Raw genomic sequence first — 19,670 nt, 5'->3', positions numbered from 1 at the left:
AGCTCTTAGTTCCTTTAATAGCAATACTTTAGGTAACCAACTTTTTAACTAGCTCTAAACTTTAGTAAAAGGCAACAGAAAAGAAGGTAAAAACAGATACTTAAGACATTGAACTTAAAAGGTATTGTGAGTAAGTCTAATTTCCACTGGGGGTAGCACGAATTCTGTCTATTTTTTAAAATTATTTCCAAAATATATTCTGAAATTTCAAAATATTTTCTTAAATAGCAGCATGGATAGCACTACTGTACTTTGTCACCCTGAGAACTTAAGTTTTAAATTAAATTCTGGCACTTGATAGTGGACTTGATAATAAACCGTGTAACAGAACATAATTGTGAAGTTTTTCAAATTTAATCTCAAGTACATTTGAAGTAGATATAAAATGCAAAACTGTAAAAAATTAATGAACAGAAACGACACTTGAATAGAGTCGGGAGGCCAGAAGGGGGCTCTCTCGTGCCCTAAGAGGATAGCATTGCCCAACAGGAGGAAGAAAGACTCCTCTTCTTTCCTGGCAAGGACTAAGCCAATGAAAAGCCATGGACTCATTGTTTACTTTGACCCTCCCAACTTCCTTTTCCCCTCTATAAAAGCATTCTCCTTCCCTGCTATGTGGGGACTTGCACATGGCTCACCACGGGTTGCAGACCCTGAATTATAATTCTCTGCTGATTCTGAATAAACCCATCTTTGCTGGGGAAATATCTGGCAGCCTATTTGTCTCAGGTCAACAGAACCATATACAATGTAGAACTATATTTGAACAAAATGACTGCTGCTACTCAGTGTACTATAGTTCATTCTTTACCCTATTTCCACCCTGACTCTTTAGTAAATAATTTCTCTTTCTTCTCAACTTTTAAAGAAGATTGTAATTGGGTGTTTGAGTTGGGCATGTTCAGAAGCCTCAGGTCTTCAAATTCTGAAAATGTGTTCTTTGAAAAAAAAACTGTAAATTATTTATATAAAAATAAGCAAACCTGCTGGGAACTTCCCTCCCTAAAATCGCTTAGCTACGCTTCCTGGAGCTGAAAGGTCAATGTGGTCTGCTCTATCGCCCCATTAATGTCAACTAGCACCGAGGTCTCCTTCCAATGATATGTTGCAGTTGGAAGGCTATAATTAGGCCCTTGGAGATTAACCCTTCTATACATTTTTAAAGATCAGGCACTAGCCCTGCCCTTGGTGGAAAAAAGAGACAGATACAACCACTCTTTGAAGCAACAATAGCTTTATTATTCCTCCAAAGCAATGTATTTGAGAATACAATTTTAAATTCACAAGCAAACTTAAGAAACTTAAAGACTGAACTGTGTTGTAACCAGAAATGCTAAAGACTGGTTTCAGGGAATGGCTCAAATACAAAGATACTCCTGGTTGTGAGGCCGAAGAGAGAAAAGGGAGGGGAGGCCATGGTCACAGGTTAAATGAGGCTCCCTCGAGCCTCTGTGATATCTTCCCCAGTTCTAAACAACATTTTTAAGTTTTCCATTTGTCCTCAGACCTCTGACTTGTTTTTTTAATAGAAAAGCATGTATGTTTAATTAATCCCTTTGTGCTTTATTGTTCATATGATAAAATATTTGTTTTAAAATGTATGCCTTTAGTTAAGCCTCATTTTAATGGAATACAATGGTCTTGAATAGACCATAACATATGTTGTTAAAGTTTACAAATTTATCTGTTTAATAGAAATAAGTTTAATTGAAAAAATCAGACACAGCTCAAATCTCCATGAAACATCATGGAGTTTCAGTCATGACGCAGTATCAAGAATACCTGGCTAGATTTGTGTAACTGCACAGCCAGCCACTTACAAAGCTAAAACCAGACACTAGAGCCACACTTGTTTCATATACACAGCACGGAAGTGATACTGGCATTTTCCCAATGTCACCCATTTCAACAGTTGAGCATTTTACTTTTGTCATTATATCATCTACTACTTAACTTAATGGTCCTTATCTAGAAAGAAGTTAGATCCTTATCTAGAAGGAACTTAAGCTTAACATATTCTCTATACAAACTCCACCCTTGTATGTCATATATTATAAATATACAGGTTTACCAAGATGTCAGGTGCTTGTTTCTAGTTGTAATCACACAGCACGAAAGATGAACAGTTAATGTGTAAATTCTAGTCTCCAGTAAATGCTGTTGATTTGTTCCCTTATTCTTGTGGACAAGTGGCTGTGCTAATTCTCATTTTCTTTAGTCTTACTCTTGACGTAAACTCAACACTACCCTTCAGCAAACAGACGTCTGTCCTCTTGATCTGGTTATTCTCTGTGCCTTTCTTCCTCTCATCTGCAGTCTCATTCTAATCAGTAGATCTGGGCGTGAGGACTCCACGTTCCCTCCCACACAGTCAAGTACCTGGGCTTGATGACAGCCATGCTCTTAGCTACTACGACTTTCCCACTTCATCTGAGCAGACAGCTTGGTTCCATGTGACTGAAGTTGCTTGAGGCCTGAATCTAGATAAATGGCCTAGTACTATAATGCATAATTCTTTTCTAAGTGAAAATAAGAACCTGGCAAACAGGATTATAAATCATTCTGTCAATCACCTGATGCTGGCTTTCCTTTTGCAGTAGGAGTTTTGGAATGCTCATGCTGGGGATGGCCTTCCTTCTCTTTTTCTGGTTCAGGAGGAGGAGGGAGGGAAGGTGTAGGAGATGTAGCCTCAGCCGGGGAAACTTCTTTTTTCATAGCTTCCTTTTCTTCTAATTTCTTTTTAACTTCAAAAGGATGATAAAAATGGACCTTTATTAGCAACCCCAGATAACTACTAGTTCTCACTGAACTAAGAAAAAGCTGAATTAATATAAAATTGCTCTTACTGCATTAAGGCTAAATTCATGTTTCGGGACTCTCCCGTAAATCAGCCAGTCCTTAAAGCTAAGATATGAAGTCTTTTCTGCCTGGTTAGAGATACTCTTTTCCCTGCCTCTGATGGTGATGATGATGATGATGATGATGATGATGTGTGTGTGTGTATAGCAGACAGAAAGGCTTGTTGAGGGGGTACCAAATGTGAAACTAATTATCTAGAAGTAGCTAATGTAGTGGGATAGGAAAATAAAAAATTATGTCAAAATTTCCAGGGAAAAAACAAGGTGAAAAACCATAAAGAGAAGGTTAAGATCAATGTAACAGAAGAAGTGGGGGTCGGGAGGAAACAGAAAGGAAAAGAAATGCGCAGCACCAGCTTCTAGGAGTAAATACATATAAAGCATTTAGAATGGTGCTCAGTACTCAATTAAGTCTTAGCAATTCATTCATTCATGCAGCAACTAATTATGGATCTGAGTTGTGCCGTGAAGGAAAGGGCTATAACAATAAGGTAAAATGATTATTATTACTGTTACTACTACTACTACTACTACTACTACTACTACTACTACTACTACTAATAATAATAATAATAATAATAATAATAACAGCACTAGGCATAATTCTGGTTGCCAGAGATACAAAAGTGAAACAAAAGAGAGAAAAATAACTACCTTGTGGAGCTTGCATTTTAGTGGTGGGAGGCAAACCATAAACATGATAAATAAATTAATTTACATGAGGAGTTAGAAAGCAGTAAGTGCTACAGAGAAAATAAATAGAACAGAGTCAGGGGGATTAGGAGTGCTGTGGGGCAGCTTTTAAAGTTTTAAATAGAGTGCTGAGCAGTGGGGGCCCACTGAGAAGGTGACTGAGCAAAGGCTGGAAGAGATTTGGGGAGTGAGTGTTCCTGGCAGAGGAGACAGTCAGCCCGAGGATGGCTGGTTCCTGGTTGTCTAGGCTCCTGTTACCTTTGCCTTTCAGGATCCAGGCTCATTCTTGGTAGCACACCCCATCCTGCCCTCCCTGACTTCCCAGCCCTTCAGCCTGGAAATGGCCGCAACTTTACGACTGTACCACTAGCCATGACTCCCTGCACTCTTGTAAGGCTCTTTCTTTTTATACATACTCCCTTTGCCCTCAGATTATTCTTTTCAAGCCAACAAGCCAAGGAGGCTTCATTCTATTAGACATTTTTTTTCCCGGTGGAAATTAAGTTTTTTTTATTACAAAAGTAATACGTAATTATTGTTTTTTAAAAATCCAACAATTTAGACAAATAAGCAGAAAGGGAAGTTTCCTGTTAAGCCTCTTTGTCCTTTTCCTTCCTCTGTCATCAATGATTGTTATTGTTAAAGAGAAAACAGACCAAAAATGGTGTCACTTGTGCTAAATAAAGCCCAGGATACCAAATCTGACTTACTACCTGCCTCTACTGCAGTTTCCACCTTCCCCAGAAATGTAATCTTAATCAGCCAGTTTGGAATTTTCTGGTCAGCACCAAGGAGGTAACCTGTCATGTGGGCCCTTCTTTATATACTCTCAACCCTAGAAAAAGAAGAGGCAATCTGTGTGGCAAAGACCCCTGCAGCTCCCTTCCCCTCAAAAAGAAGATGTCCTGGCCCCAAATAACCTCTCCTTTTTCCCTTTTGCTAATGAGGTCCCTGCCCCATCCTTCTGTTTATAAAAGCCTCCCATTTTGTTCTGTTCCTTAGACAGCCCTCCCAGTTGTTAGACAGGATGCTGTTGAAAAATGCTGGTTAGAGGTTCAAATTTGCTGGACTGAATTTTGTTTATTAGTATATACTGCCAGCCTCTTTTCTGTGCATATATATTTAATAATTGACATACTTTTAAAAACAAAACAAGGCACTATTTTATATATAACATGACTTTTCCCACTTCACAGTATATTATGATCATTGTTGGCAGAACATATACAGAAATACCACATCCTTTTATTTTTTTGTTTAACTTAAGATGTTTAATACAGAGTTCTGGGCTAGGTAAATGTTTATTGTTTTAACGATAAAATATTTGTTAAAATAGTAAACTGATTAGAATGTAAATCTTAAATAAGTAGCAGTTAAGTCTGTTAATGGAATAAGTGATTAGAACGTGAAATCTTTAGGAAATGTTGAAGTGAGTCTAGTAGCTGGCAAAAACACTGATTCTAATCTACAGATATTTGAAGCTACAGCTTAGAATCAGTTTGGTTTTGTGTTCCAGGCAAGACTTTAAGGTTGCTGTGAGAGGTTTCATCCCCCCTCTCAGCCTAATTTCTGACTGTCAAATAACATGTTAAGCCTCTCCGCCTAATTTCTGGCTGTCAAATAACATGTTAAGCCTCTTATATAATATATGGGTTGGTTTTTATTTTGCCTGAGAGCCTCACATGGATGTTTCTGGGAGCAGATACTTAGATGTGAAAGTCTACCTTTCGAAGTGTGAGCTCCTGGGTCCCCAAAGTGATTGTGGCTTATATCTATGAGATATTTGGTTCACTGATCCATTCGAGTAGTTAGGTCATCAATCCGGGGATGGAACACAGCATGCTATCAAGGGGGTTTTAGAATCCTTGTGATATTAACTTTGACCACTTTTTATTACACCAAAAAACTGCAGTTGCCAATATAGTTGGGGTGATTGATAAACAAAAGGGAAAGATGTATTTCTGAAAGAATTTCTCAAATTGAAGCCTGGCATTGGCAGGCAGTGTATGAGCCATGATCCCTTTCAATAATAAATTCCAATAATACTTGGAAAAGTTAATGGGCAATTATTACTGGTTGAATGAAGGAGGAAGGAGGTCAGGATGGTTTAATGTGAGTGAGATACACCCCAGAAGCATGCTTATAAATAAGTAGTTAATAGTCAATAAATTCATTCCAATACAAGAAGATTTAGGGGAAATGATCTACCTAGTGTTTTCATCCTAAAAGGATAATTCACTGTTTCTCTAGAATTGCTGAGTTTAACAGATTGAAATCTTTACTCTTCTCTATAACATCCTTAGTTTTAACTCTGCTAATTTTTTTTCACATGAAAACAGCCTTTCAGCAAGATGATCTCTTTTGATTAAATTAAATTAAAATGAAGAGAGAAAAAACTTTCATTTAGAAACATTTGTAGTGGGAAGCTAAAACCAGAGGTTGAAGATACTTGTAGATGGTATAACCCAAAAAGAAAAGAAATATTTACAGTCACATTTTCAATTCTTCCTAAACTCATTAAAACCACACATTTTCATTCAGGCAAGCTCAAGATTATAAGTAACTTTAATTACCTTTATTCTCCTTTTTCATTATTTCAGTTATAAACATTTCTTTTACTTTTTGGCATAAAGACTCCTTATCTACTTCAGCATTGATTTTTATCAAAATGTTTTCTGGCTCTGTAAACCATTGTTCCAACAAAGGCCAGTTATCCAAGAAGCCTATAATCCTGCAAAACCCAAATATTATGTGAATATCACATATTGACTGAAATAACAAAGTAACATTAAGCATGACTTATCTGATGTACATAATGAAAAAAATAAAAGCAACTTTAAGAAATCTACAGGCAATGGAATATTATCTATTTTAAAGATATCATTTAATGCCATCACGCCATATATTGTTAGATATATGAAAGAATAAGAGAAGATTTGAAAATTCTACCATTTTAGGAAACCTTTGGTGTGGGTTCTTGAAGTGAAAATCTAAGGCGACACCACCTACACTCATAGTAGACTAACTCTGAGCATCGTTCTGGGGGTAGGTACAGGCTGTGTCATCTACTTTTTTCTTAGAGTAAAAGTTGAAAAGAATTTTGCATAAGTATAGATGGTTCTGACTTAATTGTTTTACTCAAATATACTTTTGGAATGATTTTTTGAAACTTTCTTGCCTTCTGAGAGTAGATAGGCTTAATGTAACTCAAATTCCTCTTCCCTAGCTTACTTCATATTTTTTGACTTCTCAGGATTTCAAAAAATTGTCTAATTTTGTCTGATATTTTTTCCAATGAGCAAATTGCACACAACCAAAAGAATATGTGCTTTTTTTTTAAGCATAAGTTCATTTTAGTAAAACAGAAGTAGTTTTAGAACGATGCTCTCTAGCCTGATGTCTAGCTCTTTGAAATTCCACAATCTTCACTGGCATTTGCTGAAGGAGGGCTGAATTAGGAGTCTACATAATGAACTTGTAAGTTCATGTAACCATAAAGGGAAATGCTGCTTGATTTAATTCTTTTCTCCCCAGACTATGATGACTTATGCTCTGAGTATAAAAGTTAGCACATAAATATTTCATTCAACATCAAAGCTACTTAGTTTTGCTTTACCTGGAAAAGACTGAATGCTAGGAAATACATTTTTTTTCTAGACCTGGTGATTCCAAAGTGACTAGTTGTCAGTCTGTTCAAAGGGTAAGAAACAAGAAGCAGGACATGGAGTTTTAAACTAACCTGTGCTGTATTTGGTCTCTTAAATTCTGGTCCTCACCCGTATCTTGGTTTCTAGCGGCTACACGTTGATTGATATTTTCGTGAGGAGTTTCACTTGAAATTTCTTCAGCTATGATATGGAAATTACTTAATTAGATAATTTGCTAAACCAGTCAAAGTTCCAGTAGCACTGCTAAAATGAACTGATGCAAGAAAGCCAAACAGGCATGACCCTGCCTTTGGTCCAATATTAATTACAATGTTTAACAAGATGTTGAAAGATTATAGTTTTGGGATCAGAATTCAAATTTCCCTTGGCAATTGGGGGAAATGAGATAAAATACAACATTAAAGAAGAGCTGTAGTTTCAATGTAGATGATCTCAGGATTAATTATGATGAGATGAGGATAAAAATGATGGGTCATCAGTAATAACAAACTAGGAAACAATTAGAAAATCAACACTACAGTGTAAAAGTTAAGAATGAAAAAAATAGGGTGGCCATAAAGTCAAATATGTGTAAAAGCTATTTGTCAATTTTACGTTGCAATAGATAAAGTAATTTATCTTTCTAGACTTTATGATTTTTCCCTGTAGAACAGATATGAAGGAATATACCACAACACACCAAAAACAACTCCTCTGACTGAGTCCTATTTGGGATTAATGTACAAAGCCCAGAATACAATGAATTCAGAATAAACAGAAAATCATAAAGAGGAAAAGAAAACCTTGAACTGGATTAAAAGGCATTAGAATTCCTCTGCCAATGCAAGAGAACATTGAAGAAAAAATTAAAAGTGTTCAAGAAAATGAAGGACCCTCACAGGATACAGCCATCAATTGTTCTCCATCTACATTCATGATAGAAAATGAGGAAATTAATTTGGAATACAGAATATGCTTTTAAGTTATTCATAAAACCCAAAGATTACTGACAGCAATGGGTGACTGAAGAAGATGTGGAGACTCTTCTCAGGAGATGCTATCATATACCATTTCATGGTCACTATCTTCTTTGTCAAAGACCAGCACATGGATCAGTCTTCCTCTCTCCCCAAACCGCACCCAAGCATCAGCCCCTTCCCCTCCTCTCCACTTCCGGCCCTCACTAACATGGCCACATCCTGGGTTTTGTGATCCCCTGGAATGGCTTCATCTCTGGAATGGCTCTAACCCTGCAATCTTAATGACCTACACTCATATCGTTTGTCCTTCCAGCACTCCTGTCCAGCTGATGAATCTCTGCAACATCATCCAGTCCCTTAAATTCCTACATCTTTTCCCCCAAATTTACCAGCATTGTTCTGACTTCACTTTATTTTCTAGCAAACCTTAGTTGCATGGTTGAAGACTTCAACTTCTCTCCCTCATCTGACAACTTCAGTTTGTGTCCTTCTGCTACAGCAGCCTTAGATGATATTCGTCTTTCTTTCTAAGGCTACACTTATACTGGTAGATTGAAAGAAAATACACAACCTTGTGACCTGTAACCTCACTAATTCTCTGGCTCAAAAATCAGCTGGGCTTTTTCATACATATATGCACCCTTTCCTAAAACAGAGAGAGATATAGAAAGAATACTAAAATAATAATGATAATAAATATCCTGTCCAATGGCTCTTTCCTTTCTTTCAGAGACAAGCTTCTTGAAAGTTATCTCCACTCATGCTCCCCACCTCCCCACCTCCTGTTCGCGTCTTGGGCCACAGCAATCCAACCTTCTCTGTCCTCCTCTCCGTTGAAGCAGCTCTCATTCTAGTCATCAAGACATTAAGGCCAATGGACTTTAGTACACACTTCCCTCCTAACATCTAGACCCATTTATAGAACTGTTCTCTGAACACCTTAGCTTAAAAGTCCCACAGGTACCAGGTACTTCAAGCTCAACACGTCATGTGTTTCTTTCCATATCCTCTAAGTGAATGATATCATCATTCAAAAGCTGTGTGAGTCAGAAGCTAGAAGTCATCCTGTTGTCCCTGTACGACATCTCCCATCCCAACTGATCAGGAAGTTCAGTAGTTTACCCCCTAAATATTGCTTGAAGCTGACTCTTTTTACCTGGCCTCTATAGCTGTCTCAGTACCTCTGTTTCTTTTCAGGTGGTAATAGTTTTATAACTCATTTCATCGCTTCCAATCTCACTCCCTTTCCAATGCATCTTCCACACTGCAGCTAGAATGACCACTATGAAAAGTACATCCAATAGCATTTACTCTCAGCTTTAATAGAATTTAGTGACTTCACATGGCTTCAGGATAAAGTTCAAACAGCTTAACTTGGGGCAAGACTCTTCCACTGGCCCCTGCCGACCCTCCAGGCTCATTTCTGCCACTCCTCCATACCCCATTGCCTCTCAAACCTACTGATAATCTTGCTTCTCTCTAGACAGACCCTGCTTACCTCTAAGCCTGGCAGACTCCCTCTACCTTCCTCCCTATGATGGCTGGTAAATATCTTCCCAGTCTGGGCTCACCTCCTGTAGCATAGAAATGACTATAGAATAACAACCAGTTTACTTTTGATTCTTCTCCCACTACACTGTAAACTACTTGAGGACAGAGACTTGTCCTTCATTTCTGTTTTATCAGTTCCTGGAATGTTATAAATGTTAGGTAAATATTTACTAGTGGTGCCATTTTAGCTCCCATCACTCTATAACAGTGTTATCCAATGAACTAAGATGATGGAAGCCTGTACTGGTACTGTCCAGTACAGTAGTCACTAGCCACATATGTACATGAGATGTGGCCAGTGTGATGTAGGAAATGAAAATTTTTATTGAGGTACAGTTGATTTACAATGTTCTGTTAGTTTGAATTTTTAATTTATTAATTTAAAATAATTTAAATAGCCACGTGTGGCTAATGGCTGCCATGTTGGACACACAACTCTATACTGTAACCCTTTGGCTCCTTAATTACACTTTCCACTAAACTCTTGATGGCAGGATCCATTTCTTCTTTATTACTCTGTCACCAGTGCCTATCACAGTGTTCTGGTATTCAGCAAGCATGCAATAAATAATAAATGAATATGTGAATGAAGCAGATATTTTAAAAGGATAGAGTTCCATCTGTCTAAAATGGTTTAGGTGGGGTCTTGCTTAAGATGAGGAGAGTAAACTGGCAAAGTGATCTTTCAATGCCATTCAAACTTTACATACTAAGAAAGAAAAATCTAAAGAAATGAAAGAATCACACATTTTCTTAACTTAAAATTTTCTTAACTTAAAATTTTCAAAGTCAAGGATATATTTAGCTTATTCAGTTCTGACCAAAGCAAGTAAGAACTATACAATCAATGATTTCATACTAGTTTTTATGATTTAGAAGAACCTAATCTAGTAGTTGGCTCAGTTCACCTCAGACCTAGAAATATACAATTAGAAATACATATAAAAGGAAAAAAATCACATCATGCTTTAATACCAATTTCTGAGGATAGAGAAATAAGATTATTTATGTGTACATGTGTGAAAAACTTGACTAAAAAAGGCATTCTCCATGTAGTAGTGAAGAAAGGGCATTTTTGAGACTAATTTTCAGTCAAGGGTCTAGAAATAAGAAATTAAACTATTTAGAGGCTAACATCAGTTTTGATAAATTTGCCAGAATCATTTGTCATGTAACTCTGAGAAGGAATCGAAAGAACACAAGCTGGATTGAGTTTCCTTAAAAAATTATTGCCATTGGTTTCCTTCGATTTTGAAACACACAATAAATGCCTCCTATGGATCATCAAGAGTGGAGGCAGGAGGAAGCCCTTGCAGGTTATAATCAGCTTTCAGGGACCCTCTCACCCTCAGGTCTTTGTGTGTCCTTAATAACTTGTCAAACTTGTCATTATCTTGAAAGCGAGTCAGATTGATTTGAGCTCGGGGCCCTGCTCTGCCACCAGATGGTCATGATTGGCAGTGCTCTTCTCCAGGCCTCAGACATCCCTGAACAGGAAGAGGGAGTTGGCTGGATAAGCAGAATCATCACGACTGTCTGCAGAGCTCCTCCTCCCTTGTATGAAGAGTAGTAAATTCTCTCTTTTGAGACTGGATGGACAGCATCCAGTTAAAACTACTGGGCTCAGCGGCTGAAGTAATATCTAATGATTTTGTCATTTTACTTAGGTAAACAATGAGAGGAAGACCTCAAAATTATACTAACAAAATAAGGTAGAATGTGACCTTGGACAAGTCAAGTGTTCATGCTTTAAATTTCCACCTATAAATAAAGGCACTGGGATAGATGATGGTCCCCAAGTCTCTCCTGGCTCTGAATGTCATTGTATTAGTAGTAACAGCAAAAATAAAAGAATGATGTTACCATTTGTTAAAAGGCAGTTTTCTAAAAAGGTAAAATCAAGACTCTCAAATGTAAAATGACATTGTCTAATTCTTCAATTAACAAGGGACCTAGTAAGATGTTACAACTAGTTCAAATGAAGATCTAAAACACATATTTACAGACAGGAATGCTGAAAAAGATGGTCATAGATGGAAAACTGGTTAGTATGCATAAAGCAATGTAATATTTGGAATCATCTTTTCGAAGTATAGAAATTAATTGTATCTTGACTGAATAAAATTCATTTGCATGTTTATGAACAAGAATCATTTGAATTACTATCAGTTCCCTAAAATTTATAGACTTATAAAAGAGCCCAGTCAAAGTCAATGCAAAGCAGAGACTCCTGTGAAACCAGATCCTCCTACGGATCCAACAGACAATACTCAGCTGTCTATTGAAAGGATGTCCAATAATCTTTAGCTCATTTCAAAGTCTTCCACTATTTTTCCTGATTTATTTATTACATGCTTAGCATCATGCACCAGATTCTATCCTAAGTGTTGAACATTTATCTCATTTAATACCTGTGATATTGTGATATATAAGAAATATATATTTGGTCTTCATCTCTGGCTCCTGATACAGAGCTTTGAAAACCTTTGTAATTTTCTGAGTGACAGAGGTAAGAGGAGCATTTTTTGTTATTCATAATAAGCCCCTTTCAATCTTATCTGAGTTTATGCCAAAGAGGTGAATCTTGGAGGGTGGAGCCCCATTGCCTCAGAACCCAAATGCCTAGAGGGCTGGAACTTCCAGTCCTACCCCCTGATCTCTAGGGAGAGGAGAGGGGCTAGAGACTGGTCATCAATGCTCAATGATTCAGTCAGTCATGCCTACATAATGGAACCTCCATAAAAACTCTAAAGAAGGGGTTCAGAGAGCTTCTGGGTTGGTGAATGCATCCACATGCCAGGAGTGTGGCACACCCCAAACTCCATGGGGACAGAGGCTCCTGAGCTTGAGACTTTTCCAGACTTTGCACCATGTACCTCTCCATCTGGCTATTCATTTGTATCTTCTATGGCATCCTTTATAATACAACAGTAATAGTAACTGGTTTGCTATAAGTCATTATAGCAAATCATCAGATCTGAGGAGGGGTCATGGAAACCCGCAATTTGTAGCCAAGTCAGACAGAAGTCAGGGTAACCTGGGGATCCAGTACTGGAGACAGGCATCTGAAGTGGGGAGAAGTCTTGTGGAACTGAACCCTTAAACTGTGAAAGTCTGTGATAACTCTGGGTAATCAGTGCCAGAACTTGCCAGAATTGAATTAAATTGTAGGACACCCAGCTGGTGTTTTCTGAGAATCAGAGAACTGGGTAGTGTGGAAAACCCACACATTTGGTGTCAGAAGTGTTGTAAGTAAAGAAACAGTTTTCCTTTAATATGCACAACATCACAATGAGGCATTCTATGATATAGGTTGTGAAACAGAGGTTTAGAAAAATGAGGTGCCTTGTCCAAGGTCAAATATCTCATAACCTGGAAAGCCAGGGATCAAGAATATGTGCTTTTACATATTTACATAATTAATTTGTGGAATAAAGTAATATTTTCATTTCAACAATGAAAAGAGGTTAAATAAATCATGAATTTTGGTAAGACTATTCAACCCCACTATGTGAGAACTTCCGCCAACTGACACCTGCTCCTCAGAGTTAATACACAATCCGTGGGGAGGATGTTCCCAGACCCTTGCTTGCAGCACCAATGTGGTTAATGAACTTCATTAGGGTGACACACCGAGAACTACTAGATAGCCATAGGATTCATGCAAGTCTCAAAAAGGGCTCATCTATGCCAGGAGAGCAGCCAAGTTGATGGGAGGGTTCAGTGACATGCTGGCAGTCGGCAGGGAATTCTCCACTAGTCCCAGGCTTGGGCTCCGGTGCTGAACACGGATAGAGCAGGAGGCAACTGTGCTGTACTAGATAATTCTTTGGAAGTCTGAAATGCATTCTTCAAGAAATTGGAACATTCACTGTTTCAGTCAAAGAAAAACAAAGAGCTTTGCATTATTTAAAAAAATATTTAAAAAAAAGAAGAAAAAGTGTCCAGCTTACCCATGATGTCATTCATGCGATTCAGTGAGAAGTTGTCTGAAATGTCTAACAACATGACAAAATCAAAGGCAGAAGGGGGAAGAGGCACTTCTCTGGAAGTCGTAGGGTCAACAGCCAGTGTGGATATTTGTAATTTCTTTCCCTCCATTTCTATGAGGTGTCTGTTGCAGCCTGTGAGCGCCTCCTCCAGGAGCTTTGCTTGGTTTAATGTCATGGGAAAACCATCAAGGATCCAGCCTTTATATTCAGGTATCTGACTAAATTAGAAAAGGACAAACCATTAAAATTTTGATAGAACAAGTATCTTAGAAATAAGAATACAATGAATCTTGCCTTATCTTTCTTTTAATTCCACAGTAACCTCATTCTGCAGGAATTTTATTTCTTTATGGCTAAAATTGGGTTTAGTAATGTACCACAAACACTCCCTTGCTCAGAATCCTTCTGTGGGTCCCTGCTGCCCTCCAAATCTATTCCAGAAGCCATAACATGGTATTTTAAAACGAACTGGACTTTGGTGCAGCCACTATGGAAAAACAGTATGGGGAGTTCTCAAATTAAAAATAGAATTACCATATGATTCAGCAATTCCACTCCAGAGCTTAGGAAAGCATCCTGCATAGAATGGGTTTGCTGATTCATTGGCCTCAGATGAAGAGGACAAATTTCTTGAGCACTTTACCAGGTTGGGGGGACCTCTTCCCCCACCTCCAGTCTCAGGAGCTACTTCAGAGGGTGGAGGAGGTCAGGGCCACACTGCTCTGCCACAGTGCGAGGACACCAGAGGACAGGGAGTGAGGAGACCTAGGCTTTGGCTCTGGCTACACCGCTAACCAGCTATGTGACTGGACTGCAGGACTGAACTGCTATGTGCCCTCCTTTCCTCACTGGAAAAGGATGCATTTGGACTAATTGAAAGGATGTCAAACTGATGACAGTCCTCTAAAGGTGCCTCAGGGCAAAGGGGATGGCGGTGGCAGTGGTGGGAGAGCAGCAGACTTCAGAGGGTGGAGTGTGGATGCTCTAACATCACTGAAACCAAAGGTAAGAGCTGCTTTATAGCTAATGCTTTTCATATACAATTTTCTTTGAACAAGGAGTCCTATGGCTCAAACATGCTTTATTCCAGTTCTGAGAAACGTTGCAGCTATTAGCACGAGATCCCTTCCAGGTTGGAGGATAGCATCCCTGCGGCCTAGTTTCTTCGCCGTTGTATTCAAAGAGTCATCAGTCCAAGATACATCACAACCGAGAGGCAACTTAAATCTTTAATGAGGTCTCTTAAAAAAACTGTAAAGGAGGGCTCCTCCATTCCAGAGGCACAGTAAAACTCCTCTAAAACCTCTTTTCCTCACATCTCTCAGCCTTAATGTTTCCCACGCAGCACAGCTACCCTAATTCCCTCCTCCACTCTAAGCTCTGCCGAATTCATTCACAGTAACATTTTGATTCTTTTTTTCCATTCTGCTCAAACCTATCTCTTTAGTATATGGATCAACCAAGCCTCTATGGCTTTTAATTTCTTTTCTCTATTGCAAAGGAGGGCAAGGAGAATCCTTTAATTCTCATAAAGAAGGAGAGAAAAGGCTACAAAATTATACCTATTTTGATTTTCTTCTTCCCCCCACCACACATCATCTCTGGGCTGTGCATATATGTTATTCTTTGCCTGTGCAACCCCTGCTTCTCACTGCCTTCCTGCCCAGCACTGCCCAGCCTTTGGATCCCTGGGGTCACTCCATCCTCCTGAGACACAAAATGGGGAATCTCACTGGCCCATGACCACACAGGTAGGGTCTCTCCTCTCCATCATGTCCCTCAGTTTTTCCAAGTACCTAATTTCTCCTTGAACTCCCCCCACAGAATAGAACTTAACCTGAATTCACATCTGAGTGAATGAAGTCAAGGTTGGTAAAGGGGTGAGAGTGAAACACAGGCATCGAAATCACAAAACATATCTTTATCCTGCTGTATGTTTTCTCATGTAGATGAGTGGCATACATTAGACACTAAATTTAAAAAATATTTCTCTATTATTCTTTACACTGCTCTATCTGAGAAAGAACATTTTAAATAGATACAAAGAAGAAAAGTGTGACACGTACTTAATAGCATTTACCATGATGCTGACGAGCAACACATCAGATACGCACTTTCCCTTCTTCAGCAACCTTTCTGACTTCGCACCAAGCTGAGCACGCACAGTGAACTGTGAAGATAAACAATGAGTGGTAGAGAACAGCTCATTTAAAAGTCGTATTCTGAGTATTTGGAGGGGAAAAAAGTTAAATGGTCACGTCCCGTGAAGACATCAATCGTTTAGCACAGTTCTGGAATCGACCAAGCATTAGGGGAAAATGCGTATGCGGGTTTGGAGGTCCCTCCTCTGGCTCCCTTCCTTCCAAGATCCTCCTCTTTAATTTTCAGCCAAATTTCATACTCTAATATCTTAAATCATAGAGATTGGGGCTTTCTGCTTGAGTGCTAGACACTTGTGCCAGGCAGACGGCGCATGCCCTCTGGCATAACCTGTAAGTCTGGCTTTGGTCCACTGAAGTTCTCTTCTGTCAGATCACACACATTTTCCACCTAGTTTCTGCTGTTTGCTTTTCTGCTGCCTGCTTTTGGCCCTCAGATACTTAGCTTCTCTGCTTGCCCAGCATTTATGTTGTTATCTGTAGGAGGGCTAGTCTAATAAAGCTACTCCAGGTCAACAGGAACATTCGTCTCGGCTGTTGTTAACTCAGCCACCAGCGGGAGCATTTTATGTCACATGACATTATGTCTCTACTGAAAACCCTGCAGAGCCTCCCCTTTTCACCCCAAATGTCCTAACCATTGCGCATGAGGCCCTGGTGAACCTGATTCTTCTTCCGTCCCATCCATCCTCTCACCTCATCCCTTCCTCTTCTCCCACCTTGGGGACCAACCACCTTTCTGCCTCAAGGCTCTCATCCTGAAATGCTGCCCTGGATCCATTGGCTGCTTTGCTCAGTTTTTCAGTCTGCTTAAATCTCACTCTCTCAATGTAATCTCCCTCACTCTACTTTTTCTTTTCTGACGACATCATCACCATTTAATGGGTCATATAATTCATTTATTTGTGTGTTTATGGTTTATTATCTGTCTCCCTCTTTCAGAATGTAAACTCCATAAATTCCAGGAGACCTATCTTTATTGTTCATCACTGATAAACCACCCCGACCCTGAATTACAACAATGCATGGAACATACTATGCCTTTTGAATTGAATTGAATTGAATTGAATTGAATATGGAATTTGGGGGACCCCCTAACTCAATAAATGTAAGTATTAAAATACACTTAGCTTTTCTTCTAATTTATACCTCAATACAGAGTAAAAATTATAAGTCCCCCTTTATCACTGTCTCTAAAACCATTTCTCTCCCCATAGGTCATCATGTGTACAATTTGGCGTGTTTTCTTTTAAAACTTTTTCTAACTTTAAGCAGTTTTGAAATTTAAAATATTACAAAATTGTCTTCCTTGATGAAACACATAAAAGTAATCAAATATACTTTTATTTAGTTTCATTCAATATAATTCCACTTGATTAATCTGACCATTCTATTTGATGACAAAAAAATGTTTCCATATACAGTAAAGCAATATTTCCAATATATATGGAAATATTATTTTCCACGAGAAGCAATAGTCAGTAAATTGTTGTAAACATTTCAGAGATCAATAAAAAATTCTGTAGAGTCATCAATAAGTCTAAGAATAAATTCTGGCAAAAACTCTTTAAAGGTAAAGAGATTGTGAAAGGAAATAAAAGTCATAAATTAAGTGGTAAAGAAAAACACATAAATATAAATTTGGTATTAAGTCTAAAATTTTTAGAAGCATGTGTTTACTTTTTTACCTGGCAGAACTGAGAGCAATTTTGACAGCTTTAGCTATAAAGAGTATTAAGAAAATAAAAAATATTAAGTAAAGACAAATTTATCTAATATTTTACCACTAGATTTATTTTAAACCAAAGAGGAGTACATCGCTATTTCATTTCATTTCATTTGCAGACAAAACCAAAAGACACTTAGACAAACCTAACACATTTCAGTATATGAGTAGCCAAAATTAGATTATAGTACTTACTTCAGAGAAACTATCACTTGCTATGACTTCTTCAGCTTTTGGTGATTTTTTAGTATTGGTACCTAGTAACAGGAAAAGTGATAAGAACATACTCTGGTATTTAGAACTAACATCCATGTTAGTATCTAACTGTCTATGGCTTTGGACATATAGGATACTGGATTCAGCTATGCCTGAGACACTCAGAAGAAGGAAGTAACAGGATCACCGCAGCATGGTTTTCACCTTCGCTGCACAACATTAAAGTCCTAGACACTGTATGGCATCGGGTTTTCTCCTCTCTTCCTCCCAGCATGGCTCACTCATAACAATATCATTAGAAATACTTTAATACAGTTTGGGTTTTCTTTCAGAAAGACAAGACAAGATCTCAAGAAAAGTCATTAAAATGTTAATTTGTTACATTTTGACTTAACTGTATCATCAAATTATAGGTAATAAAGATGTCTGAAACTGGAAAGCTCTAGAAGTTGGAGGGATTTTTAGTTAAATTCTATGGGAAAAAATAAGTTTTCAGAGTCTGTTTATAATTAACTGAACTTTTGTAATAGAATATGTCATAAAATATTTATGATAGTTTAAAAAATCAATTAAAATTATCTTGTAAGAAACAAATAACTGAAATAAGGAACAGGTTATATCCTCTTAAAAGGTGGGAAACTTGACTGCTCTGGAAGAGATGCCTGCTCATAATGACTGTACACTAAGTCCAATGGTGATGGCACAGGAGGGTTTTATGCCAGAATACAAGACAGCTATTGAATATGGTAAAGCCTTACTAGCGCAAGTAGAAAAGATACTTAAGACTTAAAATTGTTTTCTCTCAATGGCTCTACCAAGGATCTGAAAGACTAAAAGCTCAGATCCCAAGGGGAGATAACTTTTCCTTGGGTTTGGGAAGCTTGGTTCTATTTGCCTTGCCCAAGGCTGGGAATAAACATATTTATCTCAGGGACCACTGTTCAGGTGGGTGAAAGAGGCAGATGGCAGCTCCCCCAGTGTGGTGAACAAAGCAGCAGCATGAGCACGGCAGTGCTCACCCAGAGCCGCAAAGTGAGAAGAAACAATAAGCCACTGTCTCCCTGCCAAGCGGGGAAGAGTGACGATGATTTACCCTGAGCTGTTTTCAAAAACCACAACAAAACTGAGCAACTACTTGAAGGAGTGTGAGAAGATTCCTTTGAAACTTTCATCTCTTTTCCCCAGTTGTAGACAGTGGTCAGGGATGTCTGTGTTTATCTTGCTGTCTGCAAAAATGACCATGTAGACAACCACGCAACCCACCCACCCCCACCCCGTCTCTCCTTTCTTTCCCTGAAAGTTTATTTATCCTCACATCCATGTGCTCTTACTCTTTGTCTATCTGTCTCTCTTGTGTAAATGATGGATGATTTGTTTTGATAGCTTACTTACCAAGTCTGATTTTATCTTCTGTTTCTGATAATAGTTCAGCTGAAAATACAGTATGCAGACCCTTTGGGGAGAAAACACACACACATGGACACACAGGGAGAGATGTATCATTGTCATACTTCGGTAACATTTTAAATTTTATTCCTATAAGTAAGGTTTGAGAAAAATAGACTATTTCATCTAAAACATTAATGATATTAAGAACTGAGTGAGTTCTGGAAACAACAAAATCTGATGATAACTGGGCACAAAGCTGGCCCACCACCTGGGATGGCCCACCCAGACAAGCTGGCAGGGAAGGTTGGAATTTCCCTCTTTTTATATAAGTACCCACGTAATATCCTCCATGTTGCCTATGGGCCCATAAAACTTAAAATATTTACTCTCTGGTCCTTTACAGAAAAGTTTGCCAACCCTTGGTCTAGAAGAACTTTTACATGTCATCCAGCTGGAAAT

The 19,670-nt window shown here is 38.3% G+C and overlaps 1 protein-coding gene across 1 annotated transcript; it reads right to left on the bottom strand.

The window, feature by feature from the left end:
• Window positions 1-1,250: 1,250 nt before the first annotated feature.
• On the bottom strand, window positions 1,251-19,417 carry LOC135319470 (sperm flagellar protein 2-like). The gene is made up of 7 exons (XM_064480025.1): window positions 19,215-19,417; window positions 17,802-17,863; window positions 15,788-15,891; window positions 13,683-13,939; window positions 7,291-7,399; window positions 6,125-6,282; window positions 1,251-2,744 (listed from the first exon to the last, which is right to left on the bottom strand). The coding sequence occupies exons 1-7, from the start codon at window positions 19,342-19,344 to the stop codon at window positions 2,566-2,568; spliced, it is 999 nt and encodes a 332-aa protein (XP_064336095.1). The 5' UTR covers window positions 19,345-19,417; the 3' UTR covers window positions 1,251-2,565.
• Window positions 19,418-19,670: the final 253 nt, after the last annotated feature.

The sequence above is a fragment of the Camelus dromedarius genome, chromosome 3 (genome assembly GCF_036321535.1).
Source record: "Camelus dromedarius isolate mCamDro1 chromosome 3, mCamDro1.pat, whole genome shotgun sequence".
Taxonomy (NCBI): domain Eukaryota; kingdom Metazoa; phylum Chordata; class Mammalia; order Artiodactyla; family Camelidae; genus Camelus; species Camelus dromedarius.
Note: the sequence above shows the minus strand (reverse complement) of the source record. Positions and strands in the feature narration are given on the sequence as shown.